Consider the following 22,030-nt stretch of genomic DNA (forward strand, 5'->3'; position numbering starts at 1 on the left):
CCGAACCCAGTAGCGATCACCAATCAGAACAGAGAGGGCGCGAAAAACAACAAAGATGTACGCCTATGTGAGTCGCGAACAAGGTCGTTGGTAAGGTGTCAAACACACCGATGCGTGCTACCCTGCGGGAGCCCGACGACCGAAAAATGAACCAGAACAGTGTGTAACGACCAGCGATTTCACAGCAGGGGCCAGGTCGCGGCTTAGTGTCACACACAGCGAGATCACTGATGAGGTCACTGGTACGTCACAAAACCTGTGACTCAGCAGCGATCTCACTAGCGACCTCGCTATGTGAGAAGTATCCCTAAGGGCAGATTCATCATTGCATTTCTACCAGTATTTTGGAGTGAATACCTCTCAATTAATCGTCTAGTGATTTGTGACAATTTAAGTAATTTGCACCTTTTTTCAAGTTGTCCTTTGTTATTTGGTTAGGTGTAAAGCCTTTATTAGACGGGGCAAAAATTGTGCAGAAAATCACAATATCGCTCAAAACAGAGTGATATTCGCAGTGTATAATAGCCGCTAGCGATCGTAATATAGTTTGATTCTCGTGAAACCAGAGCTTTTCATCTTGCTTAAAAATGATCGCTTGTCGGCATAAAATTTCACTGTAATAAGTCGCTAATAACTGTAATACATGCTTTTATGAATGACTAGCAATTTTCCATCGACCTCAACAGGGATCTTTATGTGAACATTTGCTCGGGTAGTAATGAGCTTGTACGCACGATAACGACGCGATAACTATTCACTCGTCAATCATTATCGTTAAAGAACATTCATGTCTAATAGGGACTTAATTCTCCTCCAGTTCCCCCTGGAGTGATTCACACCAGTCAAAGTGTTGCATTTCTGTGATATTTTGCAAAATGTGTGACCTTTTGCACAAAAAGTTTATAAAAACAGTTAAAGGAAGAACCCCCCCGGCCTTGCACAATTTTGGGCGTTGTGCAAACTTTATGATACACGTGCATCATTTTGATGAATTTGACACAATTAACGTCAGAGAAAACCACAAGTCAAAGAAGAAAAGGGACTTCGAAAAAATCCAAGTGATGAATCGGTCCTTTTAATTTTAGATCTTCCTTCTAAATCCAAATACATTACAATTTACGATGTGTTCTTCTTTACCTTCTTGCCTTTTCAGACGTCTGCAGTTAGGATGCAATCTTCGATAAGACTGGTGATGTGTGGAAGATTCAGCCGAGTCTACAGCTCATCTCTTCTGCACAGAAGGAAGTTTTGCCAGAAAACGGCATCTTCAGAAAAGGTCCTACACCAACCTGTAATGCTTCATGAAGTCCTCAGCTGCTTGGCTCTGAAGCAAGGCCAGGTTAGTTGCTCCTGTTTACAATAAACGTCATAGACAGTGTAAATTTTGGAAATTTATAAATCATTTCCAGGACCCCCACTTTTGTAAATGAGTTGTCTTATTACAGATCTCCCCTTAATAAAGCTTCTAGGTCAGCCACACATTTTACCTGTGGTGCCTTCTGCAGGGGTAATGTGGTATTACATGGTGGCCATCGAGTTGGTCTTTCAGAGCAGCCATCTGACTTGGTTAAAACAGGGACGTCCTGAACAGAGAAGCAGCCTCTATAACAGGGGTGGGCAATTAATTTTCCCATGGGGCCGCATGAGAAATTGGGATTGGTTTAGAGGGCCGGACTAATATAATGACCTCAGTTCTACCCAATATACTACATCACTACACCCCCTCCATATACTACACCTGTAATAAACTACACCACTACACCCCTATATACTACACCTGTATTATACTACACCCCCATATACACCTGTATTATACTACACCACTATATAATACACCTCCGATATACTACATCATTACACCCCATATACTACACCTGTAATATAGTACACCTCCATATAGCACACCTGTAATATACTACAACTCCATATAGTACACCTGTATTATACTACACCACTATATAATACACCTCCAATATACTACATCACTACACCCCATATACTACACCTGTAATATAGTACACCCCCATATAGCACACCTGTAATATACTACAACTCCATATAGTACACCTGAAATATACTACATCACTACACCCCTATATACACCTGTAATATACTACATCACTACACCCCTATATAGCACACCTGTAATATACTACACCTCCATATAGCACACCTGTAATATACTACACCTCCATAGAGCACACCTGTAATATACACCTCCATATAGCACACCTGTAATATACTACACCTCCATATAGTACACCTGTAATATACTACACCTCCATATAGCACACTCCATAGAACACACCTGTAATATACACCTCCATATAGCACACCTGTAATATACTACACCTCCATATAGTACACCTGTAATATACTACACCTCCATATAGCACACCTGTAATATACTACATCACTATACCCCCATATACTACACCAATATATACACCTCCATATAGCACACCTGTAATATACTACACCCCCATATGTCACACACCCTGCTCCCTATACAGCCTGCACCCCCATATCACACACACTACACCCCATACAGCCTGCACCCCCATATCACACACACTACACCCCCATATATCACACACCCTGCCCACATATCTCACCCTGCCTGTACCCCAACTTACCCCTCTCAAACACTCTGCACCCCTTCACATCCTTCTGTCAGTCTGCAGCCCTCATATGCCACTCACCCTGCAACTCCATCTTCCCACATATGCCACTCACCCTGCAGCTCCATCTTCCCTCATATGCCACTCACCCTGCAGCTCCATCTTCCCTCATATGCACTCACCCTGCAACTCCATCTTCCCTCATATGCCACTCACCTTGCAGCTCCATCTTCCCTCATATGCCACTCACCCTGCAGCTCCATCTTCCCTCATATGCACTCACCCTGCAACTCCATCTTCCCACATATGCTACTCACCCTGCAGCTCCATCTTCCCTCATATGCCACTCACCCTGCAGCTCCATCTTCCCTCATATGCACTCACCCTGCAACTCCATCTTCCCACATATGCCACTCACCCTGCAGCTCCATCTTCCCTCATATGCACTCACCCTGCAGCTCCATCTTCCCTCATATGCACTCACCCTGCAGCTCCATCTTCCCTCATATGCCACTCACCCTGCAGCTCCATCTTCCCTCATATGCACTCACCCTGCAGCTCCATCTTCCCACATATGCACTCACCCTGCAGCTCCATCTTCCCTCATATGCACTCACCGTGCAGCTCCATCTTCCCTCATATGCCACTCACCCTGCAGCTCCATCTTCCCTCATATGCACTCACCCTGCAGCTCCATCTTCCCTCATATGCAATCACCCTGCAGCTCCATCGTCCCTCATATGCACTCACCCTGCAGCTCCATCTTCCCTCATATGCACTCACCCTGCAGCTCCATCTTCCCTCATATGCACTCACCATGCAGCCCCCCCCCCTCATGTCCCCTCTTTTCTCATTACCAGTCATCATGTGTCCACATCTCCTTCAGGATTCAGTATCTTTGCTTTCTGCCCGGCATCCTGTGTCTCCTCCCACACAGTCACATGGGCGTGACATCATCGCAGGTCCTGCAAGATGAATTATTCCGTCTGCTGTGCTGCTTCTTCTCCTGCCCGGCGGGAACTTTTGAAATGACACACGCAGCGCAGTACTGACAACATCAGAGCGCGCGCGTGTGTCACTGACAATTAGTGCCTCCAGGGAACAGAGGAAAGACTCCTGCGTTCCGCTGCCTGCACTGACTGTGCGGACCTGCACAGGATCTCTCTCTGCTTGGCACGCTGCAGCCCGGCTCCACTGCATCGGCTGAAGACGGGCGGACCGGTCACAGAGAGCAGGCGGGCCGGATGTGGCCCGCGGGCCGCCCATTTGCCCGGGTCTGCTCTATAAAGTCAATGTACCCTAACAGGACATATGGCCAGGGGATACTTTAGTGAGAGAGCCTATATAAAGGAACATTCAATGTTATTTATCCCCTTTTTCACAAGGATTTTACTGGCAGTTTTTTTATTTAATTTTTTTATGACGTTCTATCATAAAATTAATTTCCAATTAAATTGACAAGACACTTTTTTCTGTAAATATATACATAAATATATATATATATATATATATATATATATATATATATATATATATATATATACATAGTATATACTGTGTGTACATATGTGTATTTTCCATATATATATATATATATATATGGAAAATATATATATTTTCCATATATATACCGTATACATATTATATATATGGAAAAAACTTGGCACATATGCTGTAGGTGCTAATTTATAGATAGTTATCTCTATGACCACAGAACCTTAACCCATCTCTGACATAGGAGGTAATAGTGGGATGGTTTTTAAAGGGGTGGTTCACCCATATTTTTTATTGTCTAGATCGATATTATATTGAGAAGCAATGTTTCTTTCAAATACCTTGTGTTGGCAATAGTGCCTGTGAGAGGCGCTATTGCAGACCGCTGTTCCCCGTCCAGTGACGTCACCGTCAAATGCTGCACACGACACATCCGTGCAGCCAGCTGCATTCTGAGCCCATCTGCTCACTGCTCCTCTCTCTTCCCTCACAGCACAGCACGTCTCTTGCTTGCAGCGTTCTGCGAGGAGGGAGGGGGAGCAGAAGATGCACTGTGCTATGAGGGAGGAGGGAGGGGGGAGAAGAAGACGCACTGTGCTGTGAGGGAGGAGGGAGGGGGGAGCAGAAGACGCACTGTGCTGTGAGGGAGGAGGGAGGGGGGAGCAGAAGACGCACTGTGCTGTGAGGGAGGAGGGAGGGGGGAGCAAGTGACGCGCTGTGCTATGAGGGAGGAGGGAGGGGAGAGCAGATGGGCTGTGACAGCAGTGAAACACCGCTCACAGCTCAGAGTCTGGAAGAATGCAGCCGGCTGCACGGATGTGACATGTAAAGCATTTGACGGTGACGTCCCTGGACGGGGATCAGCGGTCTGCAATAGCGCCTCTTACAGGCACTATTGCCAACACAAGGTATTTGAGAGAAACATTGTTTCTCACTATTATATCGAACTAGACAATAAAAAATATTGGTGAACCACCCCTTTAAAGCAAATATTTAGGTTACTTTCCAAACTTCTGCAGTTACCAGCAGGGTTGCGGAGTCGGTAAGCCAAACCTCGAACTCCTCAATTTTCCTGACTCCAACTTCGACTTCACGACTCAGACTCTCTCATACAGTTGAAATCAAAAGTTTCCATCCACTATCTATAAAGACACATCTGCATGGTTTTCTCACTATCTGACATGAAATCAGAATAAACCTTTCTCCTTTTAGGTCAATTAGGAACCAAATTTATTAATATTTGCCAAACGCCAGAATAATGAGAGACAGAGAGAGAAAACTTTAAGGCATTTTTATTACATTATGCAAATTCAAAGTTTTCCACAGAAAACGGTCCTGGTTTTCCAAGGATGCATCTGTGTGACAACCGTTCCTTTCCGTATACAATACCTGAGCTAATATCAATAAGTCAGCCCAGGTCACTGCAGGGCATGACGAGCGCCGACGTCATGAGGTCAGCTAGGTACATTACCTGCAGTGATGAACGCCGCTGCACTCCTGACATCAGCGCTCACCACTGACTTCCACTGTCCCCTACGTTCACAAGCAAAGTATCGCGCGAGCTTGTGACGTCATCGCTAGTCATAGTCTCGGGCCGCCCGCGAGACTTGATGTGCGAACGTGGCTGGCATGGAAGTTGGCGATGAGCGCTGACATCAGGAATGCAGCGAACTTCATCACAGCAGGTAATGATGTGAGCTAACCTCCAGATGGCAGCGCTTGTCATCCCACAGCTATTTGCACTGCTGTGCACGCAGATGCGACACACTGCAGTTCGAGCAGCTGTGAGGCTGGCAGAGTAGTGGGACACAAACTAGATGGGCACCCAACGTAAGTCACATGGAAGTGCTTCCGTGTGGCTTCCAGAGATTTTGCGAACCCATTGACTTGTATTATGTCATGGTCCGCAATTATGGAACAGAATAGGACATGTTCCATAATAACGGAACGGACATATGGCATCAGATGTGTTTTTTGTAGGAACTGATGGCACACGCAACTGCTTCCGTGTGCCATTCGATCCTACACAAAAGACATTGAAAAGATGGTCCTGTCAGTAGGTCCGCAAAAAAACAGGAAGTGAACAGGACAAACGAAATGGTCGTCTGAATGAGCCCTTACACTGTATGACCTGGATCAAACGTTTTGGATATCCTTCCACAAGCTTCTCATCATAATTGGTAGGAATTTGGGCCCATTCCTCCTCACAGAACTGGTATCACTGAGCCATGTTTGTAGGCCGCCTTGCTCGCACCAGGCCTTTCAGCTTTACCCATACATTTTCAGTAGGATTGAAATAATAATATATAATATTCAAATTTTCTCTCCAGGACAGGAGACAAACTCTAGCGCAGCACCACCTATTGGAAGTAGCGATCCTAAAAGTTAAATGTGGATTTTTAACAATCCTTTACAAATAACTTAGGATATATATGCCAGATCAGAATCCCAATTTGCAGACACGGTGTTTCGTGGTGCTTGCCCCTCGTCAGTGCAAAGTATGGGGTGTCTGATCTGGCTATGAGAAGCTTTGTGGGACCACGGGGGAACTCTATTCTCCTTATGGAGACATTGCAAGCCAGTCTGACTGGATGCTAGTAAGGGGACTTATAGCTGCCATGCCCCTCTGCAAAATATTCAAATTTTCTCTCCAGGACAGGAGACAAACTCTAGCGCAGCGCCACCTATTGGAAGTAGCGATCCTAAAAGTTAAATGTGGATTTTTAACAATCCTTTACAAATAACTTAGGATATATATGCCAGATCAGAATCCCAATTAGCAGACACGGTGTTTCGGGGTGCTTGTCCCTCGTCAGTGCAAAGTATGGGGTGTCTGATCTGGCTATATAATATATAATATTTAATCACTTATATAACGCTATTAATTCCATAGTGCTTTACATACATCAGCAACCAGGACTTTGTGATGGCCACTCCAAAACATTGACTTTGTTTTCGATAAGCCACTTTGTAACCAGTTTGGTAGTATGCTTCGGGTCAATGTCCATTTAGAAGACCCATTTCTGCCAAAGCTTCAAGTTCCTCGCTGATGTCTCAAGATTTTGCTTCAATATTGCCACATAATCTTCTTTCCCCATGATGCCATCTATTTTATTAAGTGCACCAGTCCCTCCTGCAGCAAAACAACCCTAAAACATGATGCTGCCACCCTGTGTTTCACAGTTGGGATGGTGTTCTTCTTAGGCATCAAAGCTTCTCCCTTTTTCCTCCAAACGTAACGATGGCCATTATGGCCAAACAGTTCAATTTCAGATTTGCCAGGCTACAGGACATGTTTCCAAAATTAAGGTCTTTGTTCCTGTGCGCATTTGCAAACATTAATCTGGCTTTTCTATGTTTCTTTTGGAGTATTGGCTTCTTCCTGGCAGAGGGGTCTTTCATCCCATGTTGATACAGTACTCGTTTCACTGTGCATAATGACACAATCTTTCCAGATTCCGCCAGCATCTTCACAAGATCTTTTGCTTTTGTTCTTGGGTTGATATGCACATGTCTGACCAAAGCACGTTTATCTCTGATACACACAACCCATCTCCTTCCTGAGCACTGTGATGGCTGGACATTCCCATTTTGTTTGTACTTTCGTATCATTGTTTGTACAAATAAACGAGGCATCTTCAGGTACCTGGAATGTCCACCCAAGGATGAACCAGACTTGTGCAAGTACACAATTCTCTTCCTGAGATCTTGGATGATTTCTTTTGACTTTCCCATGATGCTACACAAAGAAGCAGTGTGTTTCAGGTGTGCATTAAAATACATCCACAGGTGTGTCTCTAATTAACTCAGATGTTGCCAATAAACCTATCAGAAGCTTCAAAAGACATGACCTCATCATATGGGCTGTCCTATATTGTTTAAAGGCATAGTACTCTTAGGGGTACTTTGCACACTACAATATCGCAAGCCGATGCGTGCGGTGCCGAGTGCGATAGTACCCGCCCCCTTCGTAGCAGCGATATCTTGTGATTGCTGCCGTAGCGAACATTATCGCTACGGTAGCTTCACATGCACTCACCTGCCCTGCGACGTTGCTCTGGCCGGCGAACTGCCTTCTTCCTAAGAGGACGGGTCGTGCGGCATCACAGCAACGTCACACGGCAGGCGGCCAATAGGAGCGGAGGGGCGGAGATGAACGGGACGTAAACATCCCGCCCACCTCCTTCCTTCCGCCTTGCAGCCGGGACGCAGGTAAGGTGATGTTCCTCGCTCCTGCGGCTTCACACACAGCGATGTGTGCTGCCGCAGGAACGAGGAACAACATCGTACCGTCGCTGCTGCTAAATTATGGAAATGTCGGACCCTACACCGATCATACGATAACGACGCTTTTGCGCTCATTAATTGTATGTAAAAGGATTTGCACACTACGATATCGACAGCGACGCCAGATGTGCGTCACTTACGATTTGACCCCACCGACATCGCACCTGCGATGTCGTAGTGTGCAAAGTACCCCTTAGTGTATGTAAACTTTTGACTTTGTAGACTACGGTCTTAAGCGGGCTTTACACACTGCGATATCGGTCCCGATATTGCTAGCGTGGGTACCCGTCCCCATCTGTTGCGCAACACGGGCAAATCGCTGCCCGTGCCGCACAACATCGCCCAGACCCGTCACACATACTTACCTGCGCGGCGACGTCGCTGTGACCGGCGAACCGCCTCCTTTCTAAGGGGGTCGGTCCGTGCGGCGTCACAGCGACGTCACTGAGCGGCCGCCCAATAGCAGCGGAATGGCGGAGCTGAGAGGGACGTAACATCCCGCCCACCCCCTTCCTTCCGCATAGCGGCCGGAAGGCAGGTAAGGAGAGCTTCCTCGTTCCTGCGGTGTCACACGGAGCGATGTGTGCTGCCGCTGGAACAAGGAACAACCTCGTTACTGCTGCAGTTAAGATTTTTGAGAATGGACCCCCATGTCACCGATGAGCTATTTTGCAAGTTTTTGCAACGATGCAAAATCGCTCATCGGTGTCACACGCAACGGCATCGCTAATGCGGCCGGATGTGCGTTACCAATTCCGTGACCCCAACGAGTTCGCATTAGCGATGTCGTAGCGTGTAAAGCCCCCTTTAGGCTACGTTCACACAGGAAAAATGTGTATTCAGCTCACCTGTATCCGTGTCCTGCAAACCTACAGGAGTGCAACGTGGTCCACTGTGCTGGCCAGTACAGCTCAAAGGGAAGTCCAGGAAAGAGAGAGGACGTTGGACCCGACACGAGAACAAATAATAAAAATATCTTCTTTATTGAAAAAATAGTTAAAAACACATGAACACACCAAATGCAGGGTCAAAAAAGAACATGGAAAGCTTGACGCATTTCGGACTAGGGTATTAAAAACAAAAAAAGTCCTCAGTCATAAGTCCTATGACTAAGGACTTTTTTTGTTTTAAATACCCTAGTCCGAAATGCGCCAGGCTTTCCATATTCTTTTTTGACCCTGCTTTTGGTGTGTTCTTGTGTTTTTAACTATTTTTCAATACAGAAGATATTTTTACTATTTGTACTCGTGTCGGGTCCAACGTCCTCTCTCTTTCCTAAGTTCACACAGGGCATCTTTTGCTGCGTTTTTGGTGTGTTTTTGAGGTCACAAAGAAGCACCAAATTGCATGCATTTCCTTCTCCCAGCAAAGTCTATGAGATTTGATTTTGCTGTCCACACTGGTAATCTTTTGTTGGCTGCTTCTTGGCTGCGTTGTTCTAGATGGAGCCAAGATGCAGCATGTCAATTCTTTTTGCGTTTTTACTGTGTTTTTGAGCCCTCCAGTCAATAGATTTGACTTAAAAACCGCATTGGGTAAATCGCGGTAAAAACGCATTGTGTTTTTGATGCGTTTTTGCCTCAGTGCGTTTTTGGTGCATTTTATGATGCACTCAAGATGTACTCAAGAATCACTGACAAAAGAGATGCCGCGTGTGAACATAGCCTTAAAGTATACTACTTCTCTCTCTCTCTCGTTATTCCGGCATTTGGCAAATATAAATAATTTTGGTAATCCAAAATGACCTAAAACGGAAAAGGTTTATTCTGATTTCATGTCAGATGTGAGAAAAACATGCAGATGTGTCTTTTTAGTTTGTGTATGTAAACGTCTGGTTTCAACTCTACATGATGTTTGTGATACATTTACTGTAGTAAAATGGTTAACATCACTACATATATCATGTAGCTGAAGTGCAGCACAGATTCATCTCAACTAAAAGCCTGGATTCTTTGATCAGGAATAGAACAGACATTTATAGGACATTTCATAACTTTCCCAAATTCTTATGAAAAAATATTCATCACATACTGCATTGAACCGTTGTACCAAATTGATCATATATTTTAGGAGTCGGTCCATTTTATACCAACTCCGACTCCACGAAAATAGACACCGACTCCACGACTCCAACTCCACAGCCCTGGTTACCAGTTATCCACTCTGTTTTAGTGGCAGGTTACTTATCCTGAGCAGTCTGCCAGGACTATACATAAGGGCACATCTGCTCTTTCTGCAGTTAACAATGTGTTGCCAGTCTTAAACTGAAAGCCCTCCTTTTGTTTTTTGTTGGACAGATGAGAACTGGAGCTAACAAACAGTAGCACAGTGAGAGCCAGAAAGGAGAGATGGAGATAACAGCATAGAGAGAGAAGGGATCAAGCTGAGAGACAGCAGAACAGTAAAGGTGGCTTTACACGTTGGGGTCACAGAATTTGTGACGCACATCCGTCCGCTTTAGCGATGTCGTTGTGTGTGACACCTACGAGCGATTTTGAATCGTCTCAAAAACGTTCAAAATTGCTCATCAGTGACATCCCTCCTCTTCCAAATTATCGTTGCTGCTGCAGTAACGATGTTGTTTGTTGTTCCTGCGGCAGCACACATCGCTATGTGTGACGCTGCTGGAACGATAAACATCTCCTTACCTGCGTCCAGCGGAAAAGGAGGAAGGAAGGAGGTGGGCGGCATGTTCTGGCCGCTCATCTCCTCCCCTCCTTTTCTATTGGGCGGCAGTTTAGTGACGCTGCTGTGACGTCGCTGTGACGCTGAACGAACCGCTCCCTTAGAAAGGAGGCGGTTCGCCGGCCAGAGCGACGTCGCAGAGCAGGTATGTGCGTGTGATGCTGCCGTAGCGATAATGTTCGCCACAGCAGCGATCACCACATATCTTGCCACCGACAGGGGCGGGTGCTATCGCACGCGACATCGCTAGCCGATGCTAGCGATGTCGCAGCATGTAAAGCACCCTTTAGAGCAAGAGATGAGAGATGGAGAGGACAGCATAGATAGAGAAGGGATCAAGCTGAGAGACAGCAGAATAGTGAGAGCAAGAGATGAGAGATGGAGAGGACAGCATAGGGAGAGAAGGGATCAAGCTGAGATACAGCAGAACAGTGAGAGCAAGAGATGAGAGATGAGAGATGGAGAGGACAGCATATGGAGAGAAGGGATCAAGCTGAGAGACAGCAGCAGAGTGAGAGCCACTGATGAAAGATGAAGATGACAGCTAAGAGAAAAAAGGGATCCAGCTCAGAGACAGCAGAACAGTGAGAGCAAGAGATGAGAGATGGAGAGGACAGCATAGAGAGAGAGAAGGGATCCAGCTCAGAGACAGCAGCAAGAATTCTTTTGGACACTGCCCCCTGTTTGATATTGTTCAGTTACAATCCTGTCGGTATACAGTATGTTTGTCCCTCTATATGTTATTAGACAGAGGAGCTGGTGCAGACAGTGACATCTTCTGTGATCTACAGTTGTATGGGGAAGTAAGAAGAGATGAAAAGTTGATCATGATGGTGCAGCAGAGCTGACTTACATGGCGTGGAGGACAGGGATTTTACAAATTATAACGTGGAGCATAAAGGATATGGACAGTGCAGGGATTGAGAAGAACAGGAACTGTGCATCAGCTTTTCCTCACTTATTATTTTAAAAAATTATCAAAGAGAAAAGTCGGGCACTGCAGCCTAGGTTGCCAGGCAGTGGAGCCGTACTCACAGTTCTGGAGCAATCAGCTGTTTTCTGGACATCATTTGTTCCTGGGCTGATGGTGCCTGACTGAGTGGTGCTCAGTGAGCAGCATAGCAAAGTTCCAGTAATCCAGAAAAAGAAAACGGCAGCTCACAGGGTAAGTGGCCAAAAAACTTTATTCTGCTATCGCAGACAAGCTCAGGAACAGTGAGGGGAGGACGGAGTGCAGGGATGGGGAGCGGACGACAGCCTGTTTCGCGCTGTGAGGAGCGCTTTGACAAGTCCTAAAGTGTGCAGTCAGCTGATCCTCTTTATGGATCATCACAGCTGACATGCATGACGTTTAAAAAGCAGGATAATACTGCTGATACAAATGTACAAAAATACACAAAAAAGCTGCAGTAACGCATCAGCGTTGCAAAAGACAGGTACAGACAACCATATAGGAAAAGGTGGATAATAGCATTTCATTTATAATAATAATAATTACATGCGTTTTAAGCATACCATTGTTTTCTTATTTAAATCCATTTGTCTGAGCAGCAAAAAAGAGATGAATAAAAAAGCATGATTTTTATGCTAGATTGTAAATAGGAGAACCAGAACGGTTAAAGAATATAAATGTACAAGGAATCTTACCATAAACGCAAGATCTCTGATCCAGTATGCTTTTAATTTTTTCTCATTATTTTTCAAGAAAGATAAATAAATAAAAAAAATTGTCTCCATAGGATAAGTGGACATGTGTCATTTTTTTATGCAATTCTTTTTTTTTTTTAATTTTTTTAGGTGACAAGGGAGCCTAAAGCAACCCTATCTTTCAAGTCTGGGTCGTTTTCTAGGACGTGCCAGTGTCGTCTTTTACTGGCTTTTATTTGATTGTCCATAAGACCAAATTTGAAGCTGAATAAATTTTTTTTGTTATTATTCATGATTTTATCGGATTTTTTCGTTTTTTTAGTTTCTGATTTTAAAAGCGTGTGTGATTTGGCGGCCTCAATGACTAACGGGGGATACCCTCTGTCATTGAGCCGTTTTTCAAGGTGCCACCAATACTTTCCCCTGGTACAGTGGCCTTATGAAAATAATGCCGACTCTTATCGTGGTACGGTTAGTATGTTAAAATGTTAGTCATATAAATAATAAAGAGTAACTAACTTAATAAAATAAAGAAAAAAATATGATGTTAAGGTTTTGTACATATCCTTTTGTCTTGTACCAAAGAGAGCAGATTTGGTTTGATTGATATGTACCAATCATCCCTTCCCCTGAGAGAAAAAAAGAATTGCGTAAAAAATGACACATGTCCACTTATCCTGTGAAGACAATTTTTTTCTTTATTTATCTTTCTTGAAAAATAATGAGAAAAAAATTAAAAGCATACTGGATCTGAGATCTTGCGTTTATGGTAAGATTCCTTGGAAATTTATATTCTTTAACCGTTCTGGTTCTCCTATTTACAATCTAGCATAAAAATCATGCTTTTTTATTCTGCTCTTTTTTGCTGCTCAGACAAATGGATTTAAATAAGAAAACAATGGTATGCTTAAAACGCATGTAAATATTATTATTATAAATGAAATGCTATTATCCACCTTTTCCTATATGGTTGTCTGTACCTGTCTTTTGCAACGCTGATGCGTTACTGCAGCTTTTTTGTGCATTTTTGTGTATTTTTGTACATTTGTATCAGCAGTATTATCCTGCTTTTTAAATGTCATGCATGTCACCTGTGATGATCCATAAAGAGGATCAGCTGACTGCACACTTTAGGACTTGTCAAAGCGCTACTCACAGCGCGAAACAGGCTGTCGTCTGCTCCCCGTCCCTGCACCCCTCCTCTCCCCACTGTTCCTGAGCTTGTCTTCGATAGCAGAATAAAGTTTTTTTGGCCACTTACCCTGTGAGCTGCCACCTTCTTTTTCTGGATTACTGGAATTTATTATTTTACTTGGGGGAAACATAGTAATTGAGAAAGGTTTGTCTAAATAGTGGACAACCCCTGTAAGTGATTTACTATTTTCTTATTTAGTACACGGCTATCAAATTTAGATACATTTATTGAAACAAGACTGTCACTGTGTAATATACCGTAGCTATGCTACTGTACTAGTCACAGCCTGTGGATGTCTGTGGGGCTGATTATGCATCCGCTATACAACATGTGAATCCTCCTTATTAGGACAAATACAACAGCTTAAAGATGATGATAATAATATTTAGTATTTTATATATGACTTACGAAAATGAAAAATTAAAACTTTGAGCAAAAATCACTTTTCAATATGAACATCTATACCAAGCCATCACATTGCTAAAATCTGAACGTTCATATAATATTACATCCATTTATATTTTATAAAACATTGATTGTATAAGTATCTTTCTAATGATTCCCTGTGTGTATATATTCAGTTGTCTTCACATTGTATGTATAGGCCTTTCCCATTTACAATAGATGCGCCCTTCTAGTACGTGCCGCTTACTTATCTGCACTTCTCGCCCCATTTATTTTAATTACACAAACTGGAATAATATAATATATCTGGCCCTTTCCTGCAGTTGTGACATATGGGGATATGAGGGGCTTACAAATGTAAATACGTCAAACACATATATTAAGCTTAATTAGTCATGAATCAAAGTGAAGTTCCTCCTGCTGCCACCCCATTTCATCAATGGATTCACATTCTGCTACATTTTTGAGAATAACGTAAGATATATACAGAATTACGTGTGTGTATATATATATATATAGATATATATATATATATATATATATATATATATATATATATATATATTACAGACCAAAAGTTTGGACACACCCCATTCAAAGAGTTTTCTTTATTTTCATGACTTTGAAAATTGTAGATTCACATTGAAAGCATCAAAACTATGAATTAACACGTGGAATGAAATACTTAACAAAAAATTGTGAAACAACTGAAAATATGTCTTATATTCTAATTCTAGGTTCTTCAAAGTAGCCACCTTTTGCTTTGATTACTGCTTTGCATACTCTTGGCATTCTCTTGATTAGCTTCAAGATGTAGACACTGGAAATGGTTTTCACTTCACAGGTGTGCCCTGTCAGGTTTAATAAGTGGGATTTCTTGCCTTATAAATGGGGTTGGGACCATCAGTTGTGTTGTGCAGACGTCTGGTGGATACGCAACTGATAGTCTTACTGAATAGACTGTTAGAATTTTTATTATGGCAAAAAAAGTAGCTAAGTAAAGAAAAACGAATGGCCATCATTACTTTAAGAAATAAAGGTCAGTCAGTCCGAAAAATTGGGAAAACTTTGAAAGTGTTCCCAAGTGCAGTGGCAAAAACCATCAAACACTACAAAGACAGTAGCGCACATGAGGACCACCCTAGGAAAGGAATACCAAGAGTCACCTCTGCTGCAGAGGATAAGTTTATCCGAGTCACCAGCCTCAGAAATCGCAGGTTAACAGCAGCTCAGATTAGAGACCAGGTCAATGCCACACAGAGTTCTAGCAGCAGACACATTTCAAGAAGAACTGTTAAGAGGAGACTTTGAGCAGCAGGCCTTCATGGTAAAATAGCTGCTAGGAAACCATTGCTAAGGACAGGCAACAAGCAGAAAAGACTTGTTTGGGCTAATTAACACAAGGAATGGACATTAGACCAGTGGAAATCTATGCTTTGGTCTGATGAGTCCAAATTTGAGATCTTTGGATCCAACCACCGTGTCTTTGTGCGACACAGAAAAGGTGAACGGATGGACTCTACATACTTGGTTCCCACTGTGAAGCATGGAGGAGGAGGTGTGATCGTGTGGGGGTGCTTTGCTGGTGACACTGTTGGGGATTTATTCAAAATTGAAGGCATACTGAACCAGCATGGCTACCACAGCATCTTGCAGCGGCATACTATTCCATCCGGTTTGCATTTAGTTGGACCATTATTTATTTTTCAACAGGATAATGACCCCAAACACACCTCCAGGCTGTGTAAGGGCTATTTGACTAAGAAGGAGAGTGATGGGGTGCTACGCCAGATGACCTGGCCTCCACAATCACCAGACCTGAACCCAATCAAGATGGTTTGAGGTGAGCTGGACCACAGAGTGAAGTGAAAAGGACCAACAAGTGCTAAGCATCTCTGGGAACTCCTTCAAGACTGTTGGAAGACCATTTCCGGTGACTACCTCTTGAAGCTCATCAAGAGAATGCCAAGAGTGTGCAAAGTAGTAATCAAAGCAAAAAGGTGGCTACATTGAAGAACCTAGAATATAAGACATATTTGTAGTTGTTTCACACTTTTTTGTTAAGTATTTCATTCCACATGTGTTAATTCATAGTTTTGATGCCTTCAATGGGAATCTAAGAAAAGACCATAGAAACTTAATTGTAGGGGGAGATCAAGTGTATAGACCAAAGGACCAAAAAAACCCCTTAAAAATGCTTTTTATTTAATGCTTTTAAAACATACCCCAAACAAATAAACAAAACACACATAAACGGGACATCAAATCCCAATTCTGCCAGGAAGGTAGAGGACCCCTTAAATACTCAGGAGGTCACGCTGGCGAGCACCAGGGGAAGGGAAATTAAACGTCCCTCATACATAGCAATTAATACTGCCTATTGAAACAGTCAAATTGTGTATGAATATCCAATCCAGATTTAGAAAGTGCAACCAGGGTATGGCCAAACGAACCCTGTAAAGGCCCTGCCTTGCCGCGGAGGTTGGCACCCTAAACCTAAGCGCTGTGGCGCCCCCACTCAACGAAGACTCACCCTGCTTTCCCTTCGCTGGTCTATTGTGCAGCTAGTCTGGGAAGGAGGAAGTGAGGGACGGTTGCACTTTGTAGAAAATACTCAAGGGAAATCTCATACAATCATAACAATAGAACAGTATTCATTCAATAGTATAAAGTGTTACAAGTGGACCATAACAACAGTATTTATTTATTTTTCTTCAGAAATTGGCACATATATAGTTACTGGGGTGCCTATATACACCACTCACGTATCTCTACACATGCCCAAGAGAAAGGTAATAAGCCAAATGTGCCTACAATATATAGAACCCTTGGAAAAACCTCCTAGGCTCCATGAAACTACTCAAATGAGCACCCTCTAATTCCAACAAAAGGGAGATAATCACGATTTTGCATGACAAAACAAAGGCACATGCCTAAATTGTCCTAAATGAAATCTCCTAATGACCCATTAGTCACGTATCAAAACTCCCTCAAACAATTTTTTTGGGAGCCAACAGTCCGTATAGTTTAGTAAACATAGGGTGCACACTTCACAGAAGGCAAAATCAGGTATTGTAGACACTTTCATAGAAGGCAAAATGAACTTCACAGAAGGTGATACATGCAATGGATTATGAGCCAGTTACTAAGGTCCACATAACCATAATAGAAAATGTAAGATGTAAGCATAGTACTTAGCTTATTTATAGAAGTCCTATGACGGATGTAAATACATCAGGGTCCAAATTGACACCACCAAAGCATTGCCCAACGCGTTTCCCCCCGATCGCAAGTCACATTGGGGTTCATCAGGGGCTCCCTATTAGGGTAGAAAATCTGGCTGCAGTTTGCCACATGTAGGACTTGTAACCCGGCGTCTCATGCTGCACTGACAGCGCCTGTGTTTAAAAATGGCGCCAGACGCCACCCACAGCTCCGGGAAACCGGAAGTGAGGAAATCCTGTACTCATCATAGAAAATGACGTAGATTAGGAGGGTCCAGGTACGGAGCGCTAATGATGTGAGGAATCCCCGGAAGTGACGCTGGTAAACACCAACGTCACAGGAAGTGATGTCAGCGGGCTTCAATACCGAATGCTGCTGGGATTCAGCCTGCCGTGGAACGCACCATGCGTTCCACTGGTTGAAGCAATAATCCTAAATGGAGGAAGTACTACGCTATACCTCCACCGGCCTTCCCAAGGAGAAAATAGTGCCAGCAGCACGCTCTGTCATTATCCACCACAAATTCGGACAATCACTCCTCAGCGGTAAAGCTCAATCATATACTCTAATGGGACTCCTATGGCCTCTCTGAAAAATACGATATTTAGTATCTCTCAAAAATATCGCAAACACGAACCTAACCCATGCTGTATGTAATAATACCTCACCATTAAAGTCAATATACAAGACCACAAAGAAAATTATGGTTAAATTAGTTTGAGGAAAGTATGTAATTTCAAAATACCAAGAAATATCTAGGATCAAAAACATTTTAGAATTGACCCATACACAAATCCATGAAAATTATATCATAGATGATCAGTGCTCGTGAACACATCATTAGCGAGCTATAGCTGTCTCGACTCAGGATTCATTAGCCTAAATATATTCAATGGGAATCTACAATTTTCAAATTCATGAAAATAAAGAAAACTCTTTGAACGAGAAGGTGTGTCGTCCAAACGTTTGGTCTGTACTGTGTAATACATATATATATATATATATATATATGTATTACATGTATATGTATATATATATATATATACACATATATATATATTATATATATATATTATATATATTATATATATATATATATATATATATATATATATATATATATATATATATATATATACATGTATGTGTGTGTATGTATGTATATATATATATATATATATATATATATATATATATATATACATACACATACGTATATATATATATATATATATATAATATATATATATATATATGAAGTGTTGGAAGCAGGAAAAATGGGCATGAAATCTGAGCAAATATGACAAGGGCCAAGTCCTGATGGCTGGATAACTGGATCAGAGAATTTTTAAAAGGTAACACAGAAGTTGGGGTTGTTATCTTCCTAATTCAGTACCGGTATAACTCAAGCTCTCCCTCACTGTGTAGTAGATGGCACATTGCACAGTCCTTGTGCAATGCCAAATATAGTAACAAATGTGCAAACATTTATGGACAATACCTAGCAGTTCATCATAGTGTTTTCCCAAGTCCCAGCTTTGGTACAATGACCATAAGAATCAGGAGCATGGATATTGTGTCCATCAGTCGATAGCTGACGTGATCACACGACAACCCTTCCATTAAGCATGCTTTGATGCAAGTCCTGTGAACTATGAAGAGCCAAGCTCTCATGATGTCTGCACAAAAAACACATATTATCCACACCTAAATGGATAACACCATAACGAGCAGCAGGTATCAGAGACTGGCTGTATGATGTCAGCCAGGTATGTTTGCTCTGAAACACTGCGTCTTGGCTTAGAAAAACACTCTTCAAACGATGCGTGAGGACCAAGTTGGCTGGGAGACTAATCGGAAAAGGCGAATCCCTGGTGGTCCTTCCCTGCCGGCTGACAATAACTGTTCCATTGACTCTGGAAACTGTGTTTTTTCTCTTTTATTTTTTCTATGTCCCTGTTTTTGAAATTTCTTCCCCCCTGGAAATTCAGCTGCAATTATTTCCCTTTAACCAAGTGGACATATGTGGGCGTTTACTTTTTCTCTTCTATGTCAATAGCCAATCAAAACATGGCCACACGATAGACCGAGAAAAGCACTTGCTCTTTGGGTACTTTCTTTTTTTCTTTTATGATACTACTGTGTTTTGATTGGCTACTGTCATAGAGGAGGAAAAGTAAACACTCCCAGAGAAGATTTGTGGTCTATGCCCACTTAGTTAAAGGGAAAATTGGCATCTTTATTACCAAGGTACATAACTTTAGATCGTCGGGGTACAGAAAAAGAAAACAAAAACTGTCCAGAATTAGTATAGCTGCAGCAATTGGAGGAGGTACTCGGTATAAATGCTAATATCTAGTGAAGGGTCATCATTAAAAGATATGAATATTACTTACATTTACATAACGAGTCTTGCAACCCAAATATGTGCCTCAGAGTTAAATTATCATGTGTATGGCCAACCTCACTGTATGGTTAGTTTTGTATACAGAAACCGTCCATGTATATAAAGTGTAAGGCTTTCTGATTCACCCTTTGCTCTATTTTAATGCTGATAAGGATGTTTTTTTTCACAAATGACACTAAAGAAGCTGTAATTATGAGTAAGCCCGGCGATGAGACTGTCCCAGTGGGACTAATCTAAGTGTAATGGTGTATTAAATACATTCCTAATTGTGAGCTGTGTCCCAAGGGTGCAGTTCATTGACCTTTAGACAAACGTGTGAATTTCCATTTTAATTTGCGCTACCATGCAAACAGTCTGCAGAGCTTGTTTTCTACATTTATACAAGTGTTCATAATGTACTGAGGGGTCTCCGACTAGACGAGGAATCGTTAACCTCTTGTTTAATAATATAGAGAGCTGATGTTTTTTTTCTCAAAAGTACTTTTTATTGATTTTTCTTCGTTTTGATATCCAGCACTTCACAAATTCAGTGTATTACACATATTAAGCTGGTGTCACACACAGCGACAACGACAACGACGTCGCTGCTACGTCACCATTTGCTCTATGAGCAACAAAGTTTTATTAACATTGTCTCATGCTTCCCTACCCTGTATGAACCCCACCTGATCTGCATCGATTATAGAGGGGAGGAGGGGGGCCAGCCTGTTAGCCAGTACCTTAGAAAATAGCTTTATATCAATGTTTACTAATGATATTGGTCTATAATTAGACACCATAGTAGGGTCCTTGCCGGGTTTCGGAAGGACCGTAATATGGGCCTCTAATGACTGAGCTGCAAATGGGGTTGTCTCAGAGATTGCATTAAAGACTTTTGTGAAGAATGGAGTAAGCAACTCTTGAAAAATTTTATAAAATGCTGGAGTGAAGCCGTCCGGGTCTGGACTCTTTCCAGCCGGGGTATTCTTAATGACTGTACCCACCTCCTCCTCTGTAAACCGAACCTCTAGTTGTTGAACATCATCATTTTCCAGAATCAGTAAGGCAGTGTCCGTCATGTACTCCTCAATTCGTTTAGTCCGAGTCTGTGACTCCAAATCGGAGAATTTCTTTTGGATATTATATAAATCAGAATAGAACACCCTCAGCTCTTCCAAGATTTCTGTTGGGTTACTCACTTCCCCCCCTCCTCCGCTTCAGACAAGGAATGAACGTTGCATTATTTCGCGGGTGCAGGAGATGGGACAGAGGCCTGCCACACTTATCCGAATGCTGGTAGAGGAAACGTTTATAATGATTGCAATACCGAAAGTATTTTTCATTTAAAAGGGTCCTAAGCTCCTCCCTACATCTTGTGAGCTCTGCCAACGTCTCCATCGTTTGGTTACATTTATGCATTGTCTCTAGCCTGTGTATCCGATCTAACAGCTCCTGTGTTTGAATGACTTTCAGTTTCTTGATACGTGCCCTGTGCTTTATCAGCACCCCTCTGATCACACACTTGAAAGCCTCCCATTGTAGAGGGAATGAAGTGGAATCCAATTCGTGAGTGGACAGGAAGGCCCCAATAGAATTTTTAATATCATTCATGCAAATTGAATCCTTAAGCAAATTGTCATTGAGCCTCCATGTCCACTCCCGTCTCAAGCTATCTGGGGGTGAAAAAAACAAAAAGATCGGGGCATGATCGGACCACACAATGTTTCCGATCGTGGGGTTCGGTCGCCAAGCTAACACACAGTGGCTAACTAGAAACAAGTCTATACGACTATATGAGTCATGGGGGCTGGAATAAAAGGTATAGTCCCTACCCGTAGGATGTATACCACGCCATACGTCGATCAATTGCATTTGATGAATATCCCGCTTCAGAGATGTCAGGCGCTTCAAAGGCACGGTGCTCCTTCCAGATGAAGTATCCACTGACACTATCAAAGACAAATTAAAATCTCCTCCTAGTATCGCTATTCCCTCCGCGAACCCAGAAACCACTTGCAGAAAGTCCCTACACGCCTGTGCTTGACCCACATTGGGGGCGTACCATCCTGCAACTGTATACACTGT

At 42.7% G+C, this 22,030-nt stretch overlaps 1 protein-coding gene across 1 annotated transcript in view; it reads left to right on the forward strand.

The window, feature by feature from the left end:
• Positions 1-22,030, forward strand: part of METTL15 (methyltransferase 15, mitochondrial 12S rRNA N4-cytidine) — a 642,275-nt gene that overhangs the window by 92,272 nt on the left and 527,973 nt on the right. Inside the window, exon 2 of the mRNA XM_075326543.1 lies at positions 1,154-1,339. Within this exon, the coding sequence (XP_075182658.1) occupies positions 1,169-1,339 (171 nt within the window). The 5' untranslated portion in view covers positions 1,154-1,168. The remainder of the gene's footprint in view (positions 1-1,153; positions 1,340-22,030) is intronic.

Source organism: Anomaloglossus baeobatrachus, chromosome 10 (assembly GCF_048569485.1).
Source record: "Anomaloglossus baeobatrachus isolate aAnoBae1 chromosome 10, aAnoBae1.hap1, whole genome shotgun sequence".
Classification (NCBI taxonomy): Eukaryota; Metazoa; Chordata; class Amphibia; order Anura; family Aromobatidae; genus Anomaloglossus; species Anomaloglossus baeobatrachus.